This window comes from Oncorhynchus masou, chromosome 11, assembly GCF_036934945.1.
Source record: "Oncorhynchus masou masou isolate Uvic2021 chromosome 11, UVic_Omas_1.1, whole genome shotgun sequence".
NCBI lineage: Eukaryota > Metazoa > Chordata > Actinopteri > Salmoniformes > Salmonidae > Oncorhynchus > Oncorhynchus masou.
The window spans coordinates 33,783,681-33,804,659 of NC_088222.1; the positions used below are offsets into that span (position 1 = coordinate 33,783,681).

A 20,979-nucleotide genomic window follows, 5' to 3' on the forward strand; every position below is an offset into this window, starting at 1 on the left:
CATGAATGAGATATTTTGAAAACGTAGCTGTTTTATTGGCAATCCATTGATAACTCGAGCGATTGAAGAAAACTACGATTCCCAAGCTGCACTTCACTGCAGTTCCGGTCCTGCGCGGTTTCTTGGAGCGGATTGCAACCCGGAGTCAGGATTCAATAAATGTGTAGTCGTTTGGAAAACAGGTAACATGTTTATTTCTAACTTCTGCAGTTTAAACAAACAATAATTGTGCCACCGTGCAGAAATATATATTTTTAGTTTTCGAGGTGCACACGGAATCTCGCGGAGAGTCCAGTATAACGCCGTTCTGACATTGAAATTAACTGGCTCCAGATGGAGTTTGCGTCCCCATTCCATCCGCCATGCCGATTGTTCTTTGTTACATTTGCATGACTGCAGAAGACGGAGTAGGCTGAGATCGGAGTTAAAACCCGGCTAGAGTTTGGAATCTGTTAAAATCCTGGATCCCGTTCTTTACTGGATCGTCTATATTAATATGTAGCTACTCCACTGCTGTATTGTTATTAGCGTGGAATGCACAGTGGAGAAGAATGGCCTTTGCTTTATTGAGGTCCCCATACATTTACCACACCGCTGTTTTGATCAGAATATAGCTCCAGGTTGAGTTATCCGCATTAGTCAAGAAGTGTAGGCCTCACATTTGCCACTATTTTGAACTGCTTCAGAGGATTGCACACATTCTTAAGTATTCATTTATTTGACGAACCCATTTGGCATTTCTTAATGTGTTTATGTTACAACCACCAGTGGCAGCATAACTACATCGTCTATGATCATGAAGTAATAATCTCTAAGTAATAATGTAGCCTGTAAATAAAGCGGCAACTCCATCTCTATTCGTAAAAATCTGAGGGATGGGCCTGGAGAAATGCAACCACTGAATTTAATTGAGCTATTAATGCAAAGCCTGATAATCCAATATATCAAAATAACAGTATTAAGCATATATTGAGGCTATACAGTGTTTACAAACATTGGAGTAAAATAAACGTATATTTGGGGTACTGATGGAAAGTTACGCTAAACCAGGGAAGTCAAACTCATTCCATGGAGGCCCTACTGTCTGGGGTTCAGGTTTTTCCTTTCAATTAAGACCAAGGTAACCAGGTGAAGGGAGTTCCTTTCTAATCCGTGACATTAATTCATCAATCAAGTCCAAGGAAGGATCAAACTCCGCAGACTCTCGGCCCTCCTTGGAATGAGTTTGACACGTGCACTGAACTAAAGTTATAGCCTTCAAGAATCAATGCGTATACATTATTAATTTAAAAGTCCAGAAATGGATGTATCAACTGCTGATATCCCCTTTAAACGTTATGATTTAGATCAAGCAAATCATACACAATTACACACGTTACAAAGATTAGTAACAACATCCCTTTCTTGAATGTGCAGATTGTCACGATGACAGAGCAACCAGATGAGTTTATCTGTGAGTATACTGAAAACTTCAATACCCTTGAAATGGCATCAGATTTTATTTGTCACACGCTTTGTAAACAACAGGTGTAGACTTACTTGCAGGTTCTTGTCCAACAATGCAATATAAAGATTTAAACATGCAATATTGAAATAGTGACCGAGTAATAAGTGAAGCGTGAATAGCAGGAATAGTAAAAATATCATGGCTATGGTGCCAGTACCAGCCCAATATGTAGGGGTACAAAGTAATTGAGGTAGCTATGTACATATAGACATAGTGCACATTGATTTAGTATTGTATCTCTCTCACTATGTGTGCGTGTGGTGTGTATCTCGCACTACATGCGCATGTGTGTGTATTTCACGTTGCATGCCTGTGTCTATTTAGACATCAGGATGTGGTATCTGATATGTGACTTTTTGATGGTACCTGTCAGGGTGTGAGGACTGTGGGCAGTATCATGACTCTGAGTGTCCAGAGCTGGGTCCAGTGGTGACTGTACAGGACTCATTCGTTCTCAGCAGAGCACGGTGAGTAACAGTTCACCCTGCAAGCTACCCAGTGAGAGGGTGTTGAGTGGGTTTCCAGTGTAGCTGGTCATCTTACAAATTGTGTATTTAAAGCAGCAAATCTTGAACCTGATATTGGAGTAACAGAAGTGTAGGAGGCTATGTATTGATTGATGTTGTATTGTTGTCGTGGGTCAGGTCCTCTCTGCCGGAGAGTCTGGAGATTAGACAGGTGCCCGATGGGAAGGAGGGAGTGTTTGTCCTCCAACGTTTGGTCAAGAGGACCAGGTTTGGTCCCTTCGAGGCTAGGAGAATATCCCACCTGGACAAAGAAGGCCTGTTCCCTCTGAAGGTGTGTTCTCAACTTAGACTGCTGTTATTATGGAGTAAGATGTTTGTGTTCTTTGCGGTGGTGTTAATATCCCACTCTCTGTATTCTTTGGTTTTGTTTGTGACCTGGACAGATCTTCCAAAGAGAAGGCCTAGTAGTCTGTTTTGACTCAGCCAATGAGGATGACTGTAATTGGATGATGCTGGTTCGGCCCGCTACTGACTATCAGCACCAGAACCTGACTGCTTACCAGCAAGACGATGAGGTCTACTTCAACACCTCCCAGGTATCATATACCAACTCCCCAAACAAAGCAACTGAGGACAGTTTTGGTCATTCTTTATTTACTAGCATACTATTTAGTGTCCATGGCCAATACATCACTACATACGAGGTGGTGAACAAATGGGAGAGAGATCTCTTCCAGGAGTCACAGATGGTTCCCTACTCTTTCATAAGGTCACCTCTGTCTTTTCCCCAGGATGTGCTGCCAGGGTCTGAGCTGAGGGTTTGGTATGGGGCCTTCTATGCCAAGAAGATGGAGAGGCCCATGCTGAAGGCCCCAGTCCATCCACCACCAGCAGGTATGGAGCCCCTCTGGCAGACCAGATTCGGCATTATTGTCCCCTGAGATGCAAACGGGTGCACTGTAGCGTGAACCCTTCTGTTAACGCAGATCAACTGAGGGTTCGATTGCTAGGCGCTTAATCAATATGAAATGTATGACTGTGTTGTCCTGTTTTTGTTCCTCCCTTATCTCTCAGTTGTGGATACCACCTCTACCATGCCAGAGGGGGCTTTGAATAAAGCTGGAGTGTCACAGGCCCTAGTGGTTGGAGAGAATGATGCAGGTGAGCTCACTCCCAGAGATGCCACGTACTTTCTGAGGCGTACATCATCAACACCTTCTCATGAAACCACTGTTAGAGGAAATACCTCTGCTGTCAACAAGTGAATACAGATCCCTTTCTGTTACAGTAACAGTTCAGCCACATATTATTCAGCCCATTAACCTTTGAGGAATAACTACCTATATCATTCATATGAATGATATGATCAGAATACATTTCAGAGATGAATAATGGCCACAGGGATTCGTTCAGCTGTAGTGGACTGTAAGTATGTTTTAGAGAAACAACCACACGCCCGATCCTGCTGGGTTGACCCCGACCCATGCTTTGTGTCCAGTAGGCAAGGGCCGTGTTTATGAAGCCAGAGCTCCTGACCGGGGAGTGACCTCCACACCACCAAGACTAGCCATAGAAAGTCAGGGAAGGAGAAGTAGATGGTTTCATACTGTTATAATCAATCAACTTTATTTATAAAGCTCTTCTTACATCAGCTGATCTCTCAAAGTGCTGTACAGAAACTTAGCCTAAAATCCCAAACAGCAAGCAATGCAGGTGTAGAAGCACAGTGGCTAGGAAAAACTCCCTAGAAAGGCCGGAACCTACAAAGAAACCTAGCGAGAAACCAGCCTGTGAGGGGTGGCCAGTCCTCTTCTGGCTGTGGTGGGTGAAGATTATAACAGAACATGGCCAAGATGTTCAAATGTTCATAGTTGACCAGGAGGGTCAAATAATAATAATCACAGTGGTTGTCGAGGATGCAACAGGTCAGCACCTCAGGGGTAAATATCAGTTGGCTTTTCATAGCCAATCATTGAGTATCTCTACCGCTCCTCTGCTGTCTCTCGAGAGTTGAAAACAGCAGGTCTGGGACAGGTAGCACGTCCGGTGAACAGGTAGTAGGTCTGGGACAGATAGCAGGTCTGGGACAGGTAGCACGTCCAGTGAACAGGTAGTAGGTCTGGGACAGATAGAAGGTCTGGGACAGATAGCAGGTCTGGGACAGGTAGCACGTCCGGTGAACAGGTAGTAGGTCTGGGACAGATAGAAGGTCTGGGACAGGTAGCAGGTCTGGGACAGGTAGCACGTCCGGTGAACAGGTAGCAGGTCTGGGACAGGTAGCAGGTCTGGGACAGGTAGCAGGTCTGGGACAGGTAGCACGTCCGGTGAACAGGTAGTAGGTCTGGGACAGGTAGCAGGTCTGGGACAGGTAGCAGGTCTGGGACAGGTAGCAGGTCTGGGACAGGTAGCAGGTCCAGTGAACAGGTCAGGGTTCTATAGCCACAGGCAGAACAGTTGAAACTGGGGTCAGGAAACACAGTTCCTCCTCATGAACACTAGCACTTGCGTTACATAGAAGGGAGGCATGATGGTTGAGGGCTTCAGAGCTGGCTGAAGACGGGCAGCTGCATTGCTCGTATTAATCAGGACCGTAGTGAAGAGGACGAGGTGCTCTTCTGTTTTTACATGAAAGGCTCAATTTCCCCATCCTTCCGCCTGTCTTCTTCCCAGACCACCTACTGAGCCATCTGCAGCAATTGAAAGATGTAGCCCCGCCCCCTGACGACCAGTCCCAGCAGCAGGAGGAAGCAGAACTGGTAACCCCTGACGATGGCCTCAGTGCTGAGCCCATCCCTGCTCCTCCTCTGCCAGCTCCCAAAAGAAGGCTGGGCAGGCCGGGGAAGAGGGCCAAAGGAGGACGGAAACCTAGCACTGCAACTATAGCAGCAAAGAAGAAAAGTGAGACAGATTCCACCTCTTATGTTGTTACATTATTGACTACCCCTTCACATGCACTGTTCCGTTTCCACCACATTCTCCCCTAAAATGTTAATTCTATTCATACCTTCCTGCTTCGAGTTGCAGCCTTTTTGGAGCCAGCGGAGAAAGCCCTCAACACCGTCCCTGCAGATGGAGGAGAGGCCATGCTGGATGGCAATGACCTGGAGATTGGCCCTGACGGGGTGGCTGTCACCATGCCGAGGGTGACCCGCACTCTGCTCTCAGCTGGGATGTAAGGATCAACGCCCTCTCCACTATGTCATGACTGACTGAGACAAAATAAATTCCTCTTAGTCGAGTCATCACTTTCCATTGCTATCCTTCAACTGCAGTTCACCTTTCAATTGCATGCTTTATTTACAGTACACATATTTCCTTTTGAAGTACAGTTAACATCAATCAGTTCTTCCATAGACTTGGAAAGATACCAGGCATGCTCACACTCTACTCTGTCCTGCCCCCTCCTCTCTCTCACTCCCTCCACTCTCTCTACTCTGTCCTGTCCCTCTCCTCTCTCTCACTCCCTCCACTCTCTCTACTCTGTCCTGTCCCCCTCCTCTCTCTCACTCCCTCCACTCTCTCTACTCTGTCCTGTCCCCCTCCTCTCTCACTCCCTCCACACTCTACTCTGTCCTGTCCCCCTCCTCTCTCTCACTCCCTCCACTCTCTCTACTCTGTCATGTCCCTCTACTCTCTCTCCCTCCCTCCACTCTCTCTACTCTGTCCTGTCCCTCTACTCTCTCTCCCTCCCTCCACTCTCTCTACTCTGTCCTGTCCCTCTACTCTCTCCCTTCCTCCACTCTCTCTACTCTGTCCTGTCCCTCTACTCTCTCTCCCTCCCTCCACTCTCTCTACTCTGTCCTGTCCCTCTCCTCTCTCACTCTCTCTACTCTGTCCTGTCCCTCTACTCTCTCTCCCTCCCTCCACTCTCTCTACTCTGTCCTGTCCCTCTCCTCTCTCTACTCTGTCCTGTCCCTCCCCTCTCTCTTTCTCACTCCCTCCACTCTCTCTACTCTGTCCTGTCTCCCTCCTCTCTCTCACTCCCTCCACTCTCTCTACTCTGTCCTGTCCCTCTCCTCTCTCACTCCTTCTCCTCTCTCCTGTCCCTCTCCTCTCTCACTCCCTCCACTCTCTCTCTTGTCCCTCTCCTCTCTCACTCTCTCTACTCTGTCCTGTCCCTCTCCTCTCTCACTCACCCCACTCTCTCTACTCTGTCCTGTCCCCCTCCTCTCATTCCCTCTGTCCTGTCCCTCTCCTCTCTCACTCCCTCCACTCTCTCTACCTTGTCCTGTCCCTCTCCTCTCTCTCTCTCTACCCTGTCCTGTCCCTCTCATCTCTCACTCCCTCTACTCTCTCTACTCTGTCCTGTCCCTTTCTCTCACTCCCTCCACTCTCTCTACTCTGTCCCTCTCCTCTCTCTCACTCCCTCCACTCTGTCCTGTCCCTCCTCTCTCACTCCCTCCACTCTCTCTACTCTGTCCTGTCCCTCTCCTCTCTCTCACTCCCTCCACTCTCTCTACTCTGTCCTGTCTCCCTCCTCTCTCTCTCACTCCCTCCACTCTCTCTACTCTGTCCTGTCCCTCTCCTCTCTCTCACTCCCTCCACTCTCTCTACTCTGTCCTGTCCCTCACTTTCACTCCCTCCACTCTCTCTACTCTGTCCCTCTCCTCTCTCTCACTCCCTCCACTCTGTCCCTCTCCTCTCTCTCACTCCCTCCACTCTGTCCTGTCCCTCTCTTCTCTCACTCCCTCCACTCTCTCTACTCTGTCCTGTCCCTCTCCTCTCTCTCTCCCTCCACTCTCTCTACTCTGTCCTGTCCCTCTCCTCTCTCTCTCACTCCCTCCACTCTCTCTACTCTGTCCTGTCCCTCTCCTCTCTCTCTCACTCCCTCCACTCTCTCTACTCTGTCCTGTCCCTCTCCTCTCTCTCTCTCTCTCACTCCCTCCACTCTCTCTACTCTGTCCTGTCCCTCTCATCTCTCTCTCTCACTCCCTCCACTCTCTCTACTCTGTCCTGTCCCTCTCTCTCACTCCCTCCACTCTGTCCTGTCCCTCTCCTCTCTCTCACTCTGTCCTGTCCCTCTCCTCTCTCTCTCACTCCCTCCACTCTCTCTACTCTGTCCTGTCCCTCTCCTCTCTCTCACTCCCTCCACTCTCTCTACTCTGTCCTGTCCCTCTCCTCTCTCACTCCCTCCACTCTCTCTACTCTGTCCTGTCCCCCTCCTCTCTCTCTCACTCCCTCCACTCTCTCTACTCTGTCCTGTCCCTCTCCTCTCTCTCACTCCCTCCACTCTCTCTACTCTGTCCTGTCCCTCTCTCTCACTCCCTCCACTCTGTCGTGTCCTCTCTCACTCCCTCCACTCTCTCTACTCTGTCCCTCTCCTCTCTCTCACTCCCTCCACTCTGTCCTGTCCCTCTCCTCTCTCTCACTCCCTCCACTCTCTCTACTCTGTCCTGTCCCTCTCCTCTCTCTCTCACTCCCTCCACTCTCTCTACTCTGTCCTGTCCCTCATCTCTCTCTCTCACTCCCTCCACTCTCTCTACTCTGTCCTGTCCCTCTCCTCTCTCTCTCTCACTCCCTCCACTCTCTCTACTCTGTCCTGTCCCTCTCCTCTCTCTCTCTCACTCCCTCCACTCTCTCTACTCTGTCCTGTCCCTCTCATCTCTCGCTCTCTCACTCCCTCCACTCTCTCTACTCTGTCCTGTCCCTCTCATCACTGCCTCCACTCTCTCTACTCTGTCCTGTCCCTCTCATCTCTCTCTCGCTCTACTCTGTCCTGTCCCTCATCTCTCTCTCTCACTCTCTCTACTCTGTCCTGTCCCTCTCATCTCTCTCACTCTCTCTACTCTGTCCTGTCCCTCTCATCTCTCTCTCTCTCACTCTCTCTACTCTGTCCTGTCCCTCTCATCTCTCTCTCTCACTCCCTCCACTCTCTCTACTCTGTCCTGTCCCTCTCTCTTTCTCACTCCCTCCACTCTCTCTCGTCCTTGTTCCCTTTTCCTCAGGCCTGGGTCGAGGAAGAGGTTCCTGAGGCAGGGAGGAGACCATAAGAGGCTGTACAAGTGCACCCTCTGCAACAAGGTCTTCCAGAACAGCAGCAACCTCAACAGACACATCCGCTCCCACGGTAATGCTCTCTCCTCTCCCCCCTCTGTTTTTTGTCCCCTTTTTTTTTGTGGATGTCTTACTGAACTGTTCCTAACACCGCTCTCCAGAGAAAAGAGATGGAATATGTGGAGATCAGTGTTTACTAATCATATCATACAGACACACACAAGTGCATATGTTTTATTTGTCTGTGCTCTCTTTAGGTGATAAGCTCTTTAAATGTGATGAATGTGACAAGATGTTCAGCCGCAAGGAGAGCTTGAAGCAGCACATCTCATACAAGCACAGCAAAAATGAGGTAGGCGCACCTAGATCAACATTGGCCTTTACAGCTTTTGCCCAGGATAGTCACTGTTTGTGTTGCAGTGGCTAGCTCCTTGATTCACTGTACATTGTGTGTGTGTGTCCGTCCGTCGCTCCCTCAGCCCGATGTGGAGTACAGGTACAAATGTAACACATGTGACAAAGCCTTCCGTCTGGAGAATGCATTAGAGTTCCACAACTGTAGAACCGGTAAGTGCAGCATGAATGAAAAATAACATGATTTAGTTGCAGGCCATTTTTGTTTGGATGTTCGCTGTCTTTATCCATCTTTGAAGTACTTCTGTATGTTACTTTACTGTGGTGCTGTATGGCTTCGTTGTCCCATCCATGACTGACACAGTATCCTATCCATCCATTATTTATTTCATTGAATGACACGTCAGATTGTTTGTTGTTCCTGTGGGCGGCAGATGACAAGACGTTCCAGTGTGAGATCTGCTCGAGGTTCTTCTCCACCAACAGTAACCTGTCTAAGCACAAGAAGAAGCACGGAGAGAAGCTGTACGCCTGTGAGATCTGCAGCAAGATGTTCTACCGCAAGGATGTTATGCAGGACCACCAGAAGAGACATACTGTGGGTCAGTACTGGCAGAGGGACCAGGGGGACATGATCCATCTCTATTCATGACTATTTGGGTGATACTCCCCGCTGGGCACAGATGTCAGCTCAACGTCTAGTTTTGATTTAAATGGGGTTGTTGACAACTAACGTGAATTCAAACGTGAGATAAACAAAACATTTCACCATGTCATTGGATTAAGGTTAAAAGTTAGGTGAAAAACAGATGAAATTCCCTTCCGTTGATGACTTTTTGCAAATCCAATCAGTTTTCCCACGTAGATTTTATGTTGTTGAAATGTGGAAATAACATTGATTACGTTTTTTTGCCCGGTGGGTCTGTTATAGTATATGATGTACTTGATTAGTTTATTTCAACAGAGCAGAGCCTGCAACTTTTCCAAGTGCGTGGCTCATGATCCTGAAATGTATTCTATCCCAAATGATCAATCAGCCTTCTCTCTGAGCTCAGCTGTACTGTTATTGTATGTCTCAGCAAACCCAAAGCACCTGAAGAGGGAAGAGCTGGAGGCCAATGGGGAGGAAGGGACCAAATACAGGAAGGAGCCTTCAGCATGTCCTATCTGTGGCAAGGTGTTGTGACGCGGATACCTGAAAATATATTGATTTTGGCATTGGATCAAATGAGTCAAAATAAGAAGAAGCCTTGAAAGAAGACATTTACCCTGACTGTGTGTGTCCAGGTGTTTTCCTGCAGGAGCAACATGAACAAGCATCTGCTGACTCACGGAGATAAGAAGTACACCTGTGAGATCTGCGGACGCAAGTTCTTCAGAGTGGACGTCCTGAGGGACCATATTCACGTGCACTTTAAGGTGAGAGGGATGATGTGGATGTTGCAATCAAACGTTTAGTTCGTGCTTCTTTTTGAACTCCTACATAAACCACACATTTCATTCACACTCAAACAAGAAATAGAGATTGACACTAGGTCCATAATGGTGTCATTGCTCAACTTCCTGTGTGTGTTCTCCAGGACATAGCCCTGATGGACGAGCAGGAGAGGGAGGAGTTCATCAGGAAGATCGGCATCTCAGTGGACAGCAGCGACGACACTGATGAGGAGGATGAAGACTACGGACAAGAGACCCACAAGTACAGCTGCAAGAAGTGTCAGGTCAGTCACGCACCTCTCGCGCATGCCTACATCCCGGCACACATTCTGTCACGCAAACACACTCGCACCACGGTGGTGGTTAAACAAGCACACTCGCACTCTCCATGGCCTCTGTTCGAATCTGTCTTTGTGTTTTAGGTGACATTCTTCAAGGGCAGAGATTACCTGAAGCACATTATGGACCTGCACAAAGAGAGGGGTTATGGCTGCATCATTTGTAACCGGCGCTTCGCTCTGAAAGCCACCTACAACGCCCACCTGGTCATCCACAGAGAACAGCTCCCAGACCCTGCAGTGCAGAGGTATGAGGGACAGGGACATATGAGGGACAAAAGGACCAGTACACAGAGATGTAGGACATGAAACAGGTGCACTGTTGTACACTCTCCTTCTTGGCTCGTTACTAGCACCCAGACACTAACCCTGTCTGTTACACTTTTAATTTTGCTCCAAAGGTACATCCACCCCTGTGAAATGTGTGGCCGAATCTTCAACAGCATCGGCAACCTGGAGAGACACAAGGTCATTCACACAGGTATGAACCTCACCCTTCATCTCTTAACAAGATACTTTCTGGATACTGGACCACATTAAATTTAGTTCTTTAGCACACATGAACCACATATTTTGGCACTATGTTAGCCACCCAATATTTGTCTTGAAGGCATGATAAAGAATATCTGAACTTTATGGGCTTATTCAACTTTTTGGGGGGGATTGCTATCTCCTCTGTAATGTGGTTCTCACAGGGGTGAAGAGCCACGGATGTGACCAGTGTGGGAAGTCGTTTGCCAGGAAGGACATGCTAAAGGAACACCTGAGGGTCCATGACAACGTCAGAGACTTCCTATGTGCTGAGTGTGGGAAAGGTGAGGCTGTCACCATGACAACTGTCTTTGTCAAATAGTTAGGGGGGGAAAAGACATTTGCACAATAGACTAGAAATTGAGACCAAATTGACCTAGATTGTTGGTGGCTTTTCCAATTGCTGTTTTTGCCTTTACCAAGCACTTACTGTGAATGGTAATAGCAAGAAATATGTGGCTCTGTGAATTGGGAAAATGTTCTGATCAAAGCATGCATGTACTTGTTTTTGGTAAGAGCATCCACAGGGGTAAGAAGCCTATGTGTTTTCTGCAGGAATGAAGACCAAGCATGCGCTGAGGCACCATATGAAGCTGCATAAGGGCATCAAAGAGTACGAGTGTAAGGAGTGCAACCGCAAGTTTGCCCAGAAGGTCAACATGCTGAAACACTACAAGAGACACACGGGTAAGATGGTCCCAGCAACAACTAGACAAAACAACCCAGAGGCAGTGGTGAAGAAAGGCCACTTTCATCTATAAACATGGGTTGGGCATTGTAGGCTAACATGCATGGCTGAACATTGTCATATCTTACAGATACAACCAAGCTAATGAAGCGTGTAAAAGGTACAAAGGGCTTATTTGGTTAAGGCTTACACTCATGTACCGTTTCTACTCCTGCAGGAATAAAGGACTTCATGTGTGAGTTGTGTGGGAAGACCTTCAGTGAGAGGAACACCATGGAGACACACAAGCTCATTCACACAGGCAAGTTCCTGGATGAATACTCGTCGTTTCCTATTGTATGTTTTCGTTTTGGACAACTCCACGAATACCTTCTGTTTGAGAACCGTTATTAGATTTCTCTCTCTCGCTCCCCAGTGGGGAAGACGTGGTCGTGTGCGGTGTGTGATAAGAAGTATGTGACAGAATACATGCTCCAGAAGCACGTGCAGCTGACGCATGAGAAGGTGGAGGCCCAGAGCTGTCACATGTGTGGCACCAAGGTGTCCACCCGAGCCTCCATGAACCGCCACATGAGGCGCAAACACCCCGAGGTGAGCTGGGACAGTAGGGGTTAAACCGTAGACACCCCGAGATGAGCTGGGACAGTAGGGGTTAAACCGTAGACACCCTGAGGTGAGCTGGGACAGTAGGGGTTAAACCGTAGACACCCCGAGGTGAGCTGGGACAGTAGGGGTTAAACCGTAGACACCCCGAGGTGAGCTGGGACAGTAGGGGTTAAACCGTAGACACCCCGAGGTGAGCTGGGACAGTAGGGGTTAAACCGTAGACACCCCGAGGTGAGCTGGGACAGTAGGGGTTAAACCGTAGACACCCCGAGGTGAACTGGGACAGTATATACATGAGATCTACCACATCTTGAATGGAGTTCTTAGTGTCAGCTGAAACTGACATTTTCTATTATGTTTTCCAGACCAGGCCCAGCTCTCTTTTCAACATAATTTCCTATCCCACCTGTCATTAATGGTGAAATCTCAGCTTTATTTAAACTTTTGCTCTTTCCTACCCCAGGTGGTCACTGTGAGAATAGATGAGTTTGACGAGCTCCAAGAAGACTCAACAATCGATGAGTCAAGCATCAGCATTGTGCAGGTAGGAGTGCCATACAATGCCTATGGTGGTGAGCTAACTACACTATATGCAGAGATGGAACTATTTTAATACTCTTGGTTCTCATACCACCCTCACAGCCAACTCTAACCCTGGAGAAGGAGGCTCTTTCTGGGGAGAGACCCCAGCGGACCCCACGGCCGCCCAGGAAGAAGCAGAAACAGCTGGAGGAGCCGGAGCTGTCAGACTCTGACGAGTACGCTGACTTCACAGGCAAAGGAGTACAGTACACCACCACCATAGTGGGAGATGAGACCAGCTCTGCTGTGCAGAGTATACAGCAGGTGGGTGGGTCATGTATTTGTCAGATCATCTATGTTAGCAATTATATTAGGTTTGAGATTGTATTTATTGCAATTGGGTCCATCTGTCCATTATACATGTCTTGATTAATGCTGTGGATAATGGGATTTTAAAGGTCCAATGTAGCTGTTTTTATCCCAATATCAAATTATTTCTGGGTAACAATTAAGTACCTTATTGTGTTAGATGAAATGGCTTCTTAGCAAAGAGCAATTTCTAAAACAATTTTGCTAGGACTGTCTGGGAGTGGTTTGACTAGAGGGAAAACTGAAAATGAACTGTTATTGGCAGAGAGGTTTGGAACTCTCTAATTGGTCTATTAAAACTTCTTGACTCACCCATCCGTTAGCGGGATCATTTTCATCAACATCCGCTGAATTGCACAGTGCCAAATTAAAATTAAATTGCTAAAAATATTTAAATTTCATGAAATCAAAAGTGCAATATAACAAAACACAGCATAGCTTGTTGTTAATCCACCTGGCGTGTCAGATTTCAATAAAGATTTTCGGCGAAAGCATACCAAACGTTTATGTAAGAACATCTCTCTCAGTAGACAAAATATTACAAACAGCTAGCAGCCAAGTAGATTGGTCACGAAAGTCAGAAAAGCAATAAATTAAATCACTTACCTTTGATCTTCAGATGTTTGCACTCACGAGACACCCAGTTACACAATAAATGTTCCTTTTGTTCCATAAAGATTATTTTTATATCCACAATACCTCCATTTGTTTGGCGCGTTATGTTCAGAAATCCACAGGCTCGAGCGGTCACGACATCGCAGACACAAATTCCAAATAGTATCCGTAAAGTGCGTAGAAAGATGTCAAATGTTTATAATCAATCTTCAGGTTGTTTTTACAATATATAATCAATAATGTCAACCGATATGTAGCTTTTGCCATAGGCGAGAGATAGAAAATGGCCCTTACCATGAAAAACTCTGCTGGCACCCAGCCATCCACTGACGCGATTGGTTCTTTCTTACTCATTTTGAAAAATAAAAACCTGAAACTATGTCTAAAGACTGTTCACAGCTTGAGAAAGCCATAGGAAAAGGAATATAGTTGATATCCCTTTAAATGGAGGCAAGGCATCCAATGGAACAGAGAGCTTTCAGGAAAATCAGCACTTCCTTGTTGGATTTGCCTCAGGTTTTCGCCTGCAATATCAGGTCTGTTATACTCACAGGCAATATTTTGACAGTTTTGGAAACTTTAGAGTTTTCTATCCTAATCTGACAATGATATGCATATTCTAGCTTCTGGGCCTGTGAAATAGGCAGTTTCAAATGGGTACCTTTTTTTGTTGCCAAAAACAAAAATACTGCCCCCTACACTCAAGAAGTTAACTAATTTACAGCATGGAAGTGCATGGTGATTTACTGCATGGAAGGGCATGGTGATTTACTGCATGGAAGGGCATGGTGATTTACTGCATGGAAGGGCATGGTGATTTACTGCATGGAAGGGCATGGTGATTTACTGCATGGAAGGGCATGGTGATTTACTGCATGGAAGGGCATGGTGATTTATTACTGCATGGAAGGGCATGGTGATTTATTACTGCATGGAAGGGCATGGTGATTTATTACTGCATGGAAGGGCATGGTGATTTATTACTGCATGGAAGGGCATGGTGATTTATTACTGCATGGAAGGGCAAGGGTGATTTACTGCATGGAAGGGCATGGTGATTTACTGCATGGAAGGGCATGGTGATTTACAGCATGGAAGGGCATGGTGATTTACTGCATGGAAGGGCATGGTGATTTACTGCATGGAAGGGCATGGTGATTTACTGCATGGAAGGGCATGGTGATTTACAGCATGGAAGGGCATGGTGATTTACTGCATGGAAGGGCATGGTGATTTACTGCATGGAAGGGCATGGTGATTTATTACTGCATGGAAGGGCATGGTGATTTTCCCACCAAAACAGGCTGAAATTTCAGGCAGTCTTTTCAAATAGCTCTTGTGCCTCGTCCAACCTCGTGTGGAAATAAACATTTAGTGTACAAAACATTAAGATCACTTTCCTAATATTGAGTTGCACCCCCTTTTGTCCTCAACAGCCTCAAATTCGTTGGGGCATGGACTACAAGTTGTCTAAAGCGTTCCACAGGGATGCAGGCCTGTGTCGACTCCAATGCTTCCCACAGTTGTTAAGTTGGCAGGCTGTCCTTTGGGTGGGGGGCCATTGTTGTTACACACGGGGAACTGTTTAGCGTGAACCCAACAGTGTTGCAGTTCTTGACAAACTCTAACCGGTTCGCAGCAAATCTCTCCCCCCTACAGAGGGGAGGGCAGACCTAAACACTCTTGCCTTATCTGTTTGTTGTTTCATCCTTCTTTGCCCGGTGCCAAAGCATTAAATCAAGGCTGAGACCTTGGGGTTGAATAGACTATACATTTGAAACATCTTAATCGCTTAAAAACACCCATGGCTGAATTTATTTATTTTTCTTAAATGGCTCAAGGGCATAGATACCATTAAGTAAGACATGCTTTATGGTGACCTCTGGCATTAGAGAGGGTACCTAAAGGCCAAATTCCAATAAGGAAATTGCATTCTTAAGAACACACACCTCATACACAAGCACACTCCTATATTTATCTATACACTCAAACGCATGCATATGCCTATATTCACACAAACACAGCCAACGCTGCTGTCCCATGTATATGCAGTGCCTTTGGAAAGTTTGACTCCTTGACTTTTTCCACATTTTGTTACGTTACAGCCTTATTCTAAAATGGATTTAAAAAAAGCAATCTACACACAATACCCAGTTATACCTTATTTAAATGTATTCAGACCCATAGTTATGCGACACGAATTTGAGCTCCAGTGAATCCTGATCATCCTATTGATCACCTGTGGTAAATTCAATTGATTGGACATGATTTTGGAATGGCGCACACCTGTTTATATGAGGTCCCCATAATTGACAGCGCATGTCAGCGCGAAAACCAAGACAAGTCCGCAGAGCTCTGAGACAGGATTGTGTCGAGGCACAGATCTGGGGAAGGGTACCAAAAAGATAATGCAGCATTGAAGGTTCCCAAGAACACAGTGGCCTCCATCATTCTTAAATGGAAGAAGTTTGGAACCACCAAGATCTGGCCGCCTGACCAAACTGAGCAATCTGGGGAGAAGGGCCTTGGTCAGGGAGGTGACCAAGAACCCGATGTTCACTCTAACAGAGCTCTATACACTCCTCCGTTAAAGGTACATGACAGCCCGCTTGAAGTTTGCCAAACGGCAGTTAAAGGCCTCTGTCCATGAGAAACAAGATTATCTGGTCGGATTCAACTCTTTGGCCTGAATCCCAAGCATCACGTCTGGAGGAAACCTTGCACCATCCCTACGCTGAAGCATCATGCTGTGGGGGTGTCTTTCAGCGGCAGGGACTGGGAGACTAGTCAGGATCGCAAAAAATATGAACGGGAGCAAAGTACAGAGATCCTTGATGAACACCTGCTCCAGAGTGCTCAGGACCTCAGACTGGGGTGAAGGTTCACCTTCCAACAGGACAACGACCCTAAGCACACAGCCAAGACAACGCAGGAGTGGCTTTGGGACAAGTCTCTGAATGTCCTTGAATGGCCCATCCAGAGCCCGGACTTGAACCCAATCGAACATGTCTGGAGAGACCTGAAAATGCTTCCCATCCAACCTGACAGAGCTTGAGAGGATCTGCAGAGAAGAATGGGAGAAACTGCTCAAATACAGGTGTGCCAAGCTTGTAGCGTCATACCCAAGAAGACTAAAGGCTGTAATCGCTGCCAAAGGTGCTTCAACAAAGTCCTGGGTTAAGGGTCTGAACTTAAGTAAATGTGATATTTTACATTTTGTATAAATTAGTAAATGTTTTTGCTGTGTGTGTGTGTGTGTGTGTGGATTGAAGCGTATTTTAAAAATAATAAAAAATGAGAATAAGGCTGTAACCTAACAAAGTGGAGAAAGTCAAGTGGTCTGAATACTTTCCGAAAACACTTCCCGTTTCCTTTATGCAGTTTCTCCCACTGTAATTATATACTGTATTCTTCAAATTGCTCATTCTAATATCTACTACTGTTATACAGACCGCTTATTTATATACTGGATTCTTTACATAGCTCACTGTAATACAGTGTACAAAACATTAGGAACACCCTCCTAATTGAGTTGCACCCCGTTTTGCCCTTAGACCAGCCTCATGGACTACAAGCTGTTGAAAGTGTTTCACAGGGATGCTTCCCACAGTTGTCAAGTTGACTGGATGTCCTTTGGGTAATGGACCATTCTTGATACACACAGGAAACTGTTGAGCGTGAAGAACCCAGGAGTGTTGCAGTTATTTTCACACTCAAACCGGTGCGCCTGGCACCTACTACCATACCCCCTTCAAAGGCACTTCAATCTTTTGTCTTAACCATTCGCCCTCTGAAGGGCACACACACAATCCAGGTCTCAATTGTCTCAAGGCTTAATATTCCTCCTTTAACCTGCCTCCTCCCCTTCATCTACACTGATTTGAAGTGGATTTAATAGGTGACGTCAAAAGGGATCATATACTGACCAGGTGAAAGCTATGTCATGGGAAGAGCAGTGTTCCTTATGTTTTGTACTCTCAGTGTATATAAAACACAGGAAAATAATTTTTTTGACTGCACCTGGCCTTAAAGTTTTCCATATTGTCCACAACATCGTTTGTAGATTGTAACTCTATCATACTGTTAGTAGTATATGCTCTGACCCAGTGTGGATGGTGCTGTTGTAGGTGGTGGTGCTGGCCGACCCCAACGTGTCCTCCGCCTCCTCCCCCAACAGCTCAGTGGGTCTGACCAACATCACAGTGACCCCCATCACCACCCATGCTCCTGCCCAGTTCACCAGCCTGCAGCCTGTAGCCGTGGGCCACCTGACAGCCAGCGACCACCGGCCCCTCACTCTGGACAGCTCCATCCTCACTGTCACCTTCGACACGGTCAGCGGCTCCGCCATGCTCCACAACCGGCCCGCCGAGCTCACGACCGAGACTGTGGGGCCTGGAGGTGCCAGTACTGGGCCACAGTCGGTCGCCCACTTTATCAACCTTACCACCTTCGTCAACCCAATGGGCCACCCTCTGGAGGCCCCCACCCTGGCCTGGAGGCCTGTCACGCAGGCTGAGGGGGTCCAGGTCACCCCTGTAGCAGAGGGGGCTCCAGGTGACGCCCAGGACTCTGAAACCCAGACCCCAGAGCAGGCTAGACAAGCCCAGGCAGCACAGCAACAGCAGGCCAACACAACACAGCAGATGTTCAGCTACTAGACTGAAGGGAGGAGGTGCTGGTCACCTCAGTCCTGGTGAAGGACAGTGGATAGACTAGACACATGGAAGGCCTGTGTGGACTAGAGGCCTTGAATGCTCTCACCCAAATGCCTGTTATATTCCCCAAAATACACCCCTTGAATGAGAACATTGATGGAGGATGATAGCATTTACATGAACCAAGAGCCACTTTCTCTTGAGTCAACGTGAGTCAAAAACCCTGCAGAGGAAGCTGTTGAACTGTATAGTTTACAGGGATGCATGTGCAGTTAAAATAATGACATGATTTGGGTGCATTGTTTCTTAGGTGTAGTTTTGACCAATCAACAGATCAATGTAATAGTTGTAATATAAACCTAAGCAAGAAATTGAATATTCTAATTTGTGAATTTAAACATGCACGTCTTGCAATATTTGCATATTTTCACTGCAGAATTATTTAGGTTATGGAGATGCAATAGTGTTTTTGTTTTTCATTCTCATTGGGGGTTAAAATATTAAGTGATTTTGGCACATGGCTTTGAATGCCTTGTACAAGAGGTTAATAGAAGACAATTAATTATTATTTTTTAGTAGATAGTGTAAAGCAGCCAAGACACAGCATTTAACCAGTAGAGAGAACCATATTTTATTTTTAAATGTCTGAAAGCATTGAAACTTAAAACCATTGTTGAGCAATTGTCAAAAATACTGGAAGCCTTTTTTATTGCCATTGTTTTTCAATTAAATTTCACAAAAATGAAATGTTTTTAGCCCATTTTCTGTTTGTCTAAATATCAATGTTTAAATAGAGTAATACATTTTGAGATATGGTACATGCTTGTTTTCTAGACTTTTGGGCGTTATGATTTATCCAACTGGGAAACTCGGCTGGCATTGTACTCAGTTGTGTGTGTGTGTGTGTGTCAAAAGCACCAGTTAGTCTTTTTACATTTAGCAGACGCCCTTATCCAGAGCGACTTACAGGAGCAAGTAGCGTTAAGTGCCTTGCTCAAGGGCACAGACTGTTTCACCGAGTCTGCTCGAACCAGCGACCATTCGGTTATTGACTATGAACTGCCCACCTGTTGTACACCTGTAGCTTACCCGGAGTCAGAACCTGGACCAACCAGAAGGGGGAGCTATCTTCACATACGAGCTCCTACATAACATGAGTTACATGTGCATTAGATTATGTAGAGACATTGTCTAGGAAAGGTGTTTTGTTTTGAAGGACTGCAAAATAGAGTGTTGGTCTTTTGTATGTATGGTTCTTGCTATTGTCTCCTTCCACGGTTGGGCCAAGGTGTCCACCCTCAAGAAGGATGAACCTCTACACTAGATGGACCATCACCTCAAAAGACCCTCATTCTCAGGGTTGACTCAACTGTTAATGTCCCTATGTGATGTGTCAAGTGTCTCTGTTCTCTATTAGCCCCAAGCATTAAACTGTCTCTGTGGTGATGTGCATCACTATGTGGTGTAAGGCTGCCTCAATCTGCTAAGATCTCATTGTTTCCCACATGTCCTATTTACCTCTAATACAAATCAGGATGTGTTCTGTAGTTCGAGGGGGGTCTGGAAGCGCAGGTTGAGGGTTTCTATTGTCATTTACTATTAGCACAAACTTTGCTGATTAACTTTATTTGAGGAAAAAATGTACTTAAATTCGTTGTCTCACCTAGCTATTTTAAGATGCACGCACTGATTGCACGTCGCCCTGGATAAGAGCATCTGACAAATGCATTGTAAGAAATTATTTGGGGATATCCCTCTGAATATGTAAACGAAAACAATTATTTTTGAACCCAGTCATTTAAAAATGGTACTTAATTCATGGACAAGCTACTATAAACAAAATACTTTTCAGTGGTATAAAGTATATACAGTGAGGGAAAAAGTAGTTGATCCCCTGCTGATTTTGTACGTTTGCCCACTGACAAAGAAATTATCGGTCTAATTTTAATGGTAGGTTTATTTGGACAGTGAGAGACAGAATAACAACTAAAAAATCCAGAAAAACATGTCAAGAATGTTATAAATTGATTTGCATTTTAATGAGGGGAAATAAGTATTTGACCCCTCTGCAAAACATGACTTAGGTGCAAAACCCTTGTTGGCCAACTACAAGAAACGTCTGACCTCTGATTGCCACCAGGTTTGCACACATCTCAGGAGGGATTTTGTTCCACTCTTTGCAGATCTTCTCCAAGTCATTAACGTTTCGAGGCTTACGTTTGGCAACTCAAACCTTCAGCTCCCTCCATAGATTTATGGGATTAAGGTCTGGAGACTGGCTAGGCCACTCCAGGACCTTAATGTGCTTCTTCTTGAGCCACTCCTTTGTTGGATTGGCCGTGTGTTTTGGGTCATTGTCATGCTGGAATACCAATCCACGACCCATTTTCAATGTCCTGGCTGAGGGAAGGAGGTTCTCACCCAAGATTTGACGGTACATGGCCCCGTCCATCGTCCCTTTGATGCGGTGAAGTTGTCCTGTCCCCTTAGCAGAAAAACACCCCCAAAGCATAATGTTTCCACCTCCATGTTTGACGGTGGGGATGATGGTGTTGGGGTCATAGGCAGCATTCCTCCTCCAAACACGGCAAGTTGAGTTGATGCCAAAGAAGGATTTCAGTCCTTCACGGCGTAGTGTGTTACCAATTGTTTTCTTGGTGACTATGGTCCCAGCTGCCTTGAGATCAGACAAGATACTCCCATGTAGTTCTGGGCTGATTCCTCACCATTCACATGGTCATTCCAACTCCACGAGGTGAGATCTTGCATGGAGCCCCAGGCCGAGGGTGATTGAGAGTTCTTTTGTGTTTCTTCCATTTGCGAATAATCGCACCAACTGTTATCACCTTCTCACCAAGCTGCTTGGTGATGTCTTGTAGCCCATTCCAGCCTT

At 46.3% G+C, this 20,979-nt stretch overlaps 1 protein-coding gene across 1 annotated transcript; it reads left to right on the plus strand.

Annotated features, from left to right (window-relative positions):
- Window positions 1–113: 113 nt before the first annotated feature.
- prdm15 (PR domain containing 15) lies at window positions 114–19,541 on the plus strand. The gene is made up of 25 exons (XM_064978321.1): window positions 114–182; window positions 1,417–1,453; window positions 1,881–1,974; window positions 2,152–2,305; window positions 2,418–2,570; window positions 2,766–2,868; window positions 3,049–3,135; window positions 4,645–4,872; window positions 4,993–5,146; window positions 7,920–8,041; window positions 8,226–8,320; window positions 8,448–8,535; window positions 8,757–8,924; window positions 9,402–9,499; window positions 9,610–9,741; window positions 9,903–10,043; window positions 10,182–10,345; window positions 10,499–10,578; window positions 10,793–10,912; window positions 11,184–11,315; window positions 11,534–11,617; window positions 11,732–11,907; window positions 12,386–12,466; window positions 12,565–12,768; window positions 17,556–19,541. The coding sequence occupies exons 2-25, from the start codon at window positions 1,426–1,428 to the stop codon at window positions 18,087–18,089; spliced, it is 3,420 nt and encodes a 1,139-aa protein (XP_064834393.1). The 5' UTR covers window positions 114–182; window positions 1,417–1,425; the 3' UTR covers window positions 18,090–19,541.
- The last annotated feature ends 1,438 nt before the right edge of the window (window positions 19,542–20,979 follow it).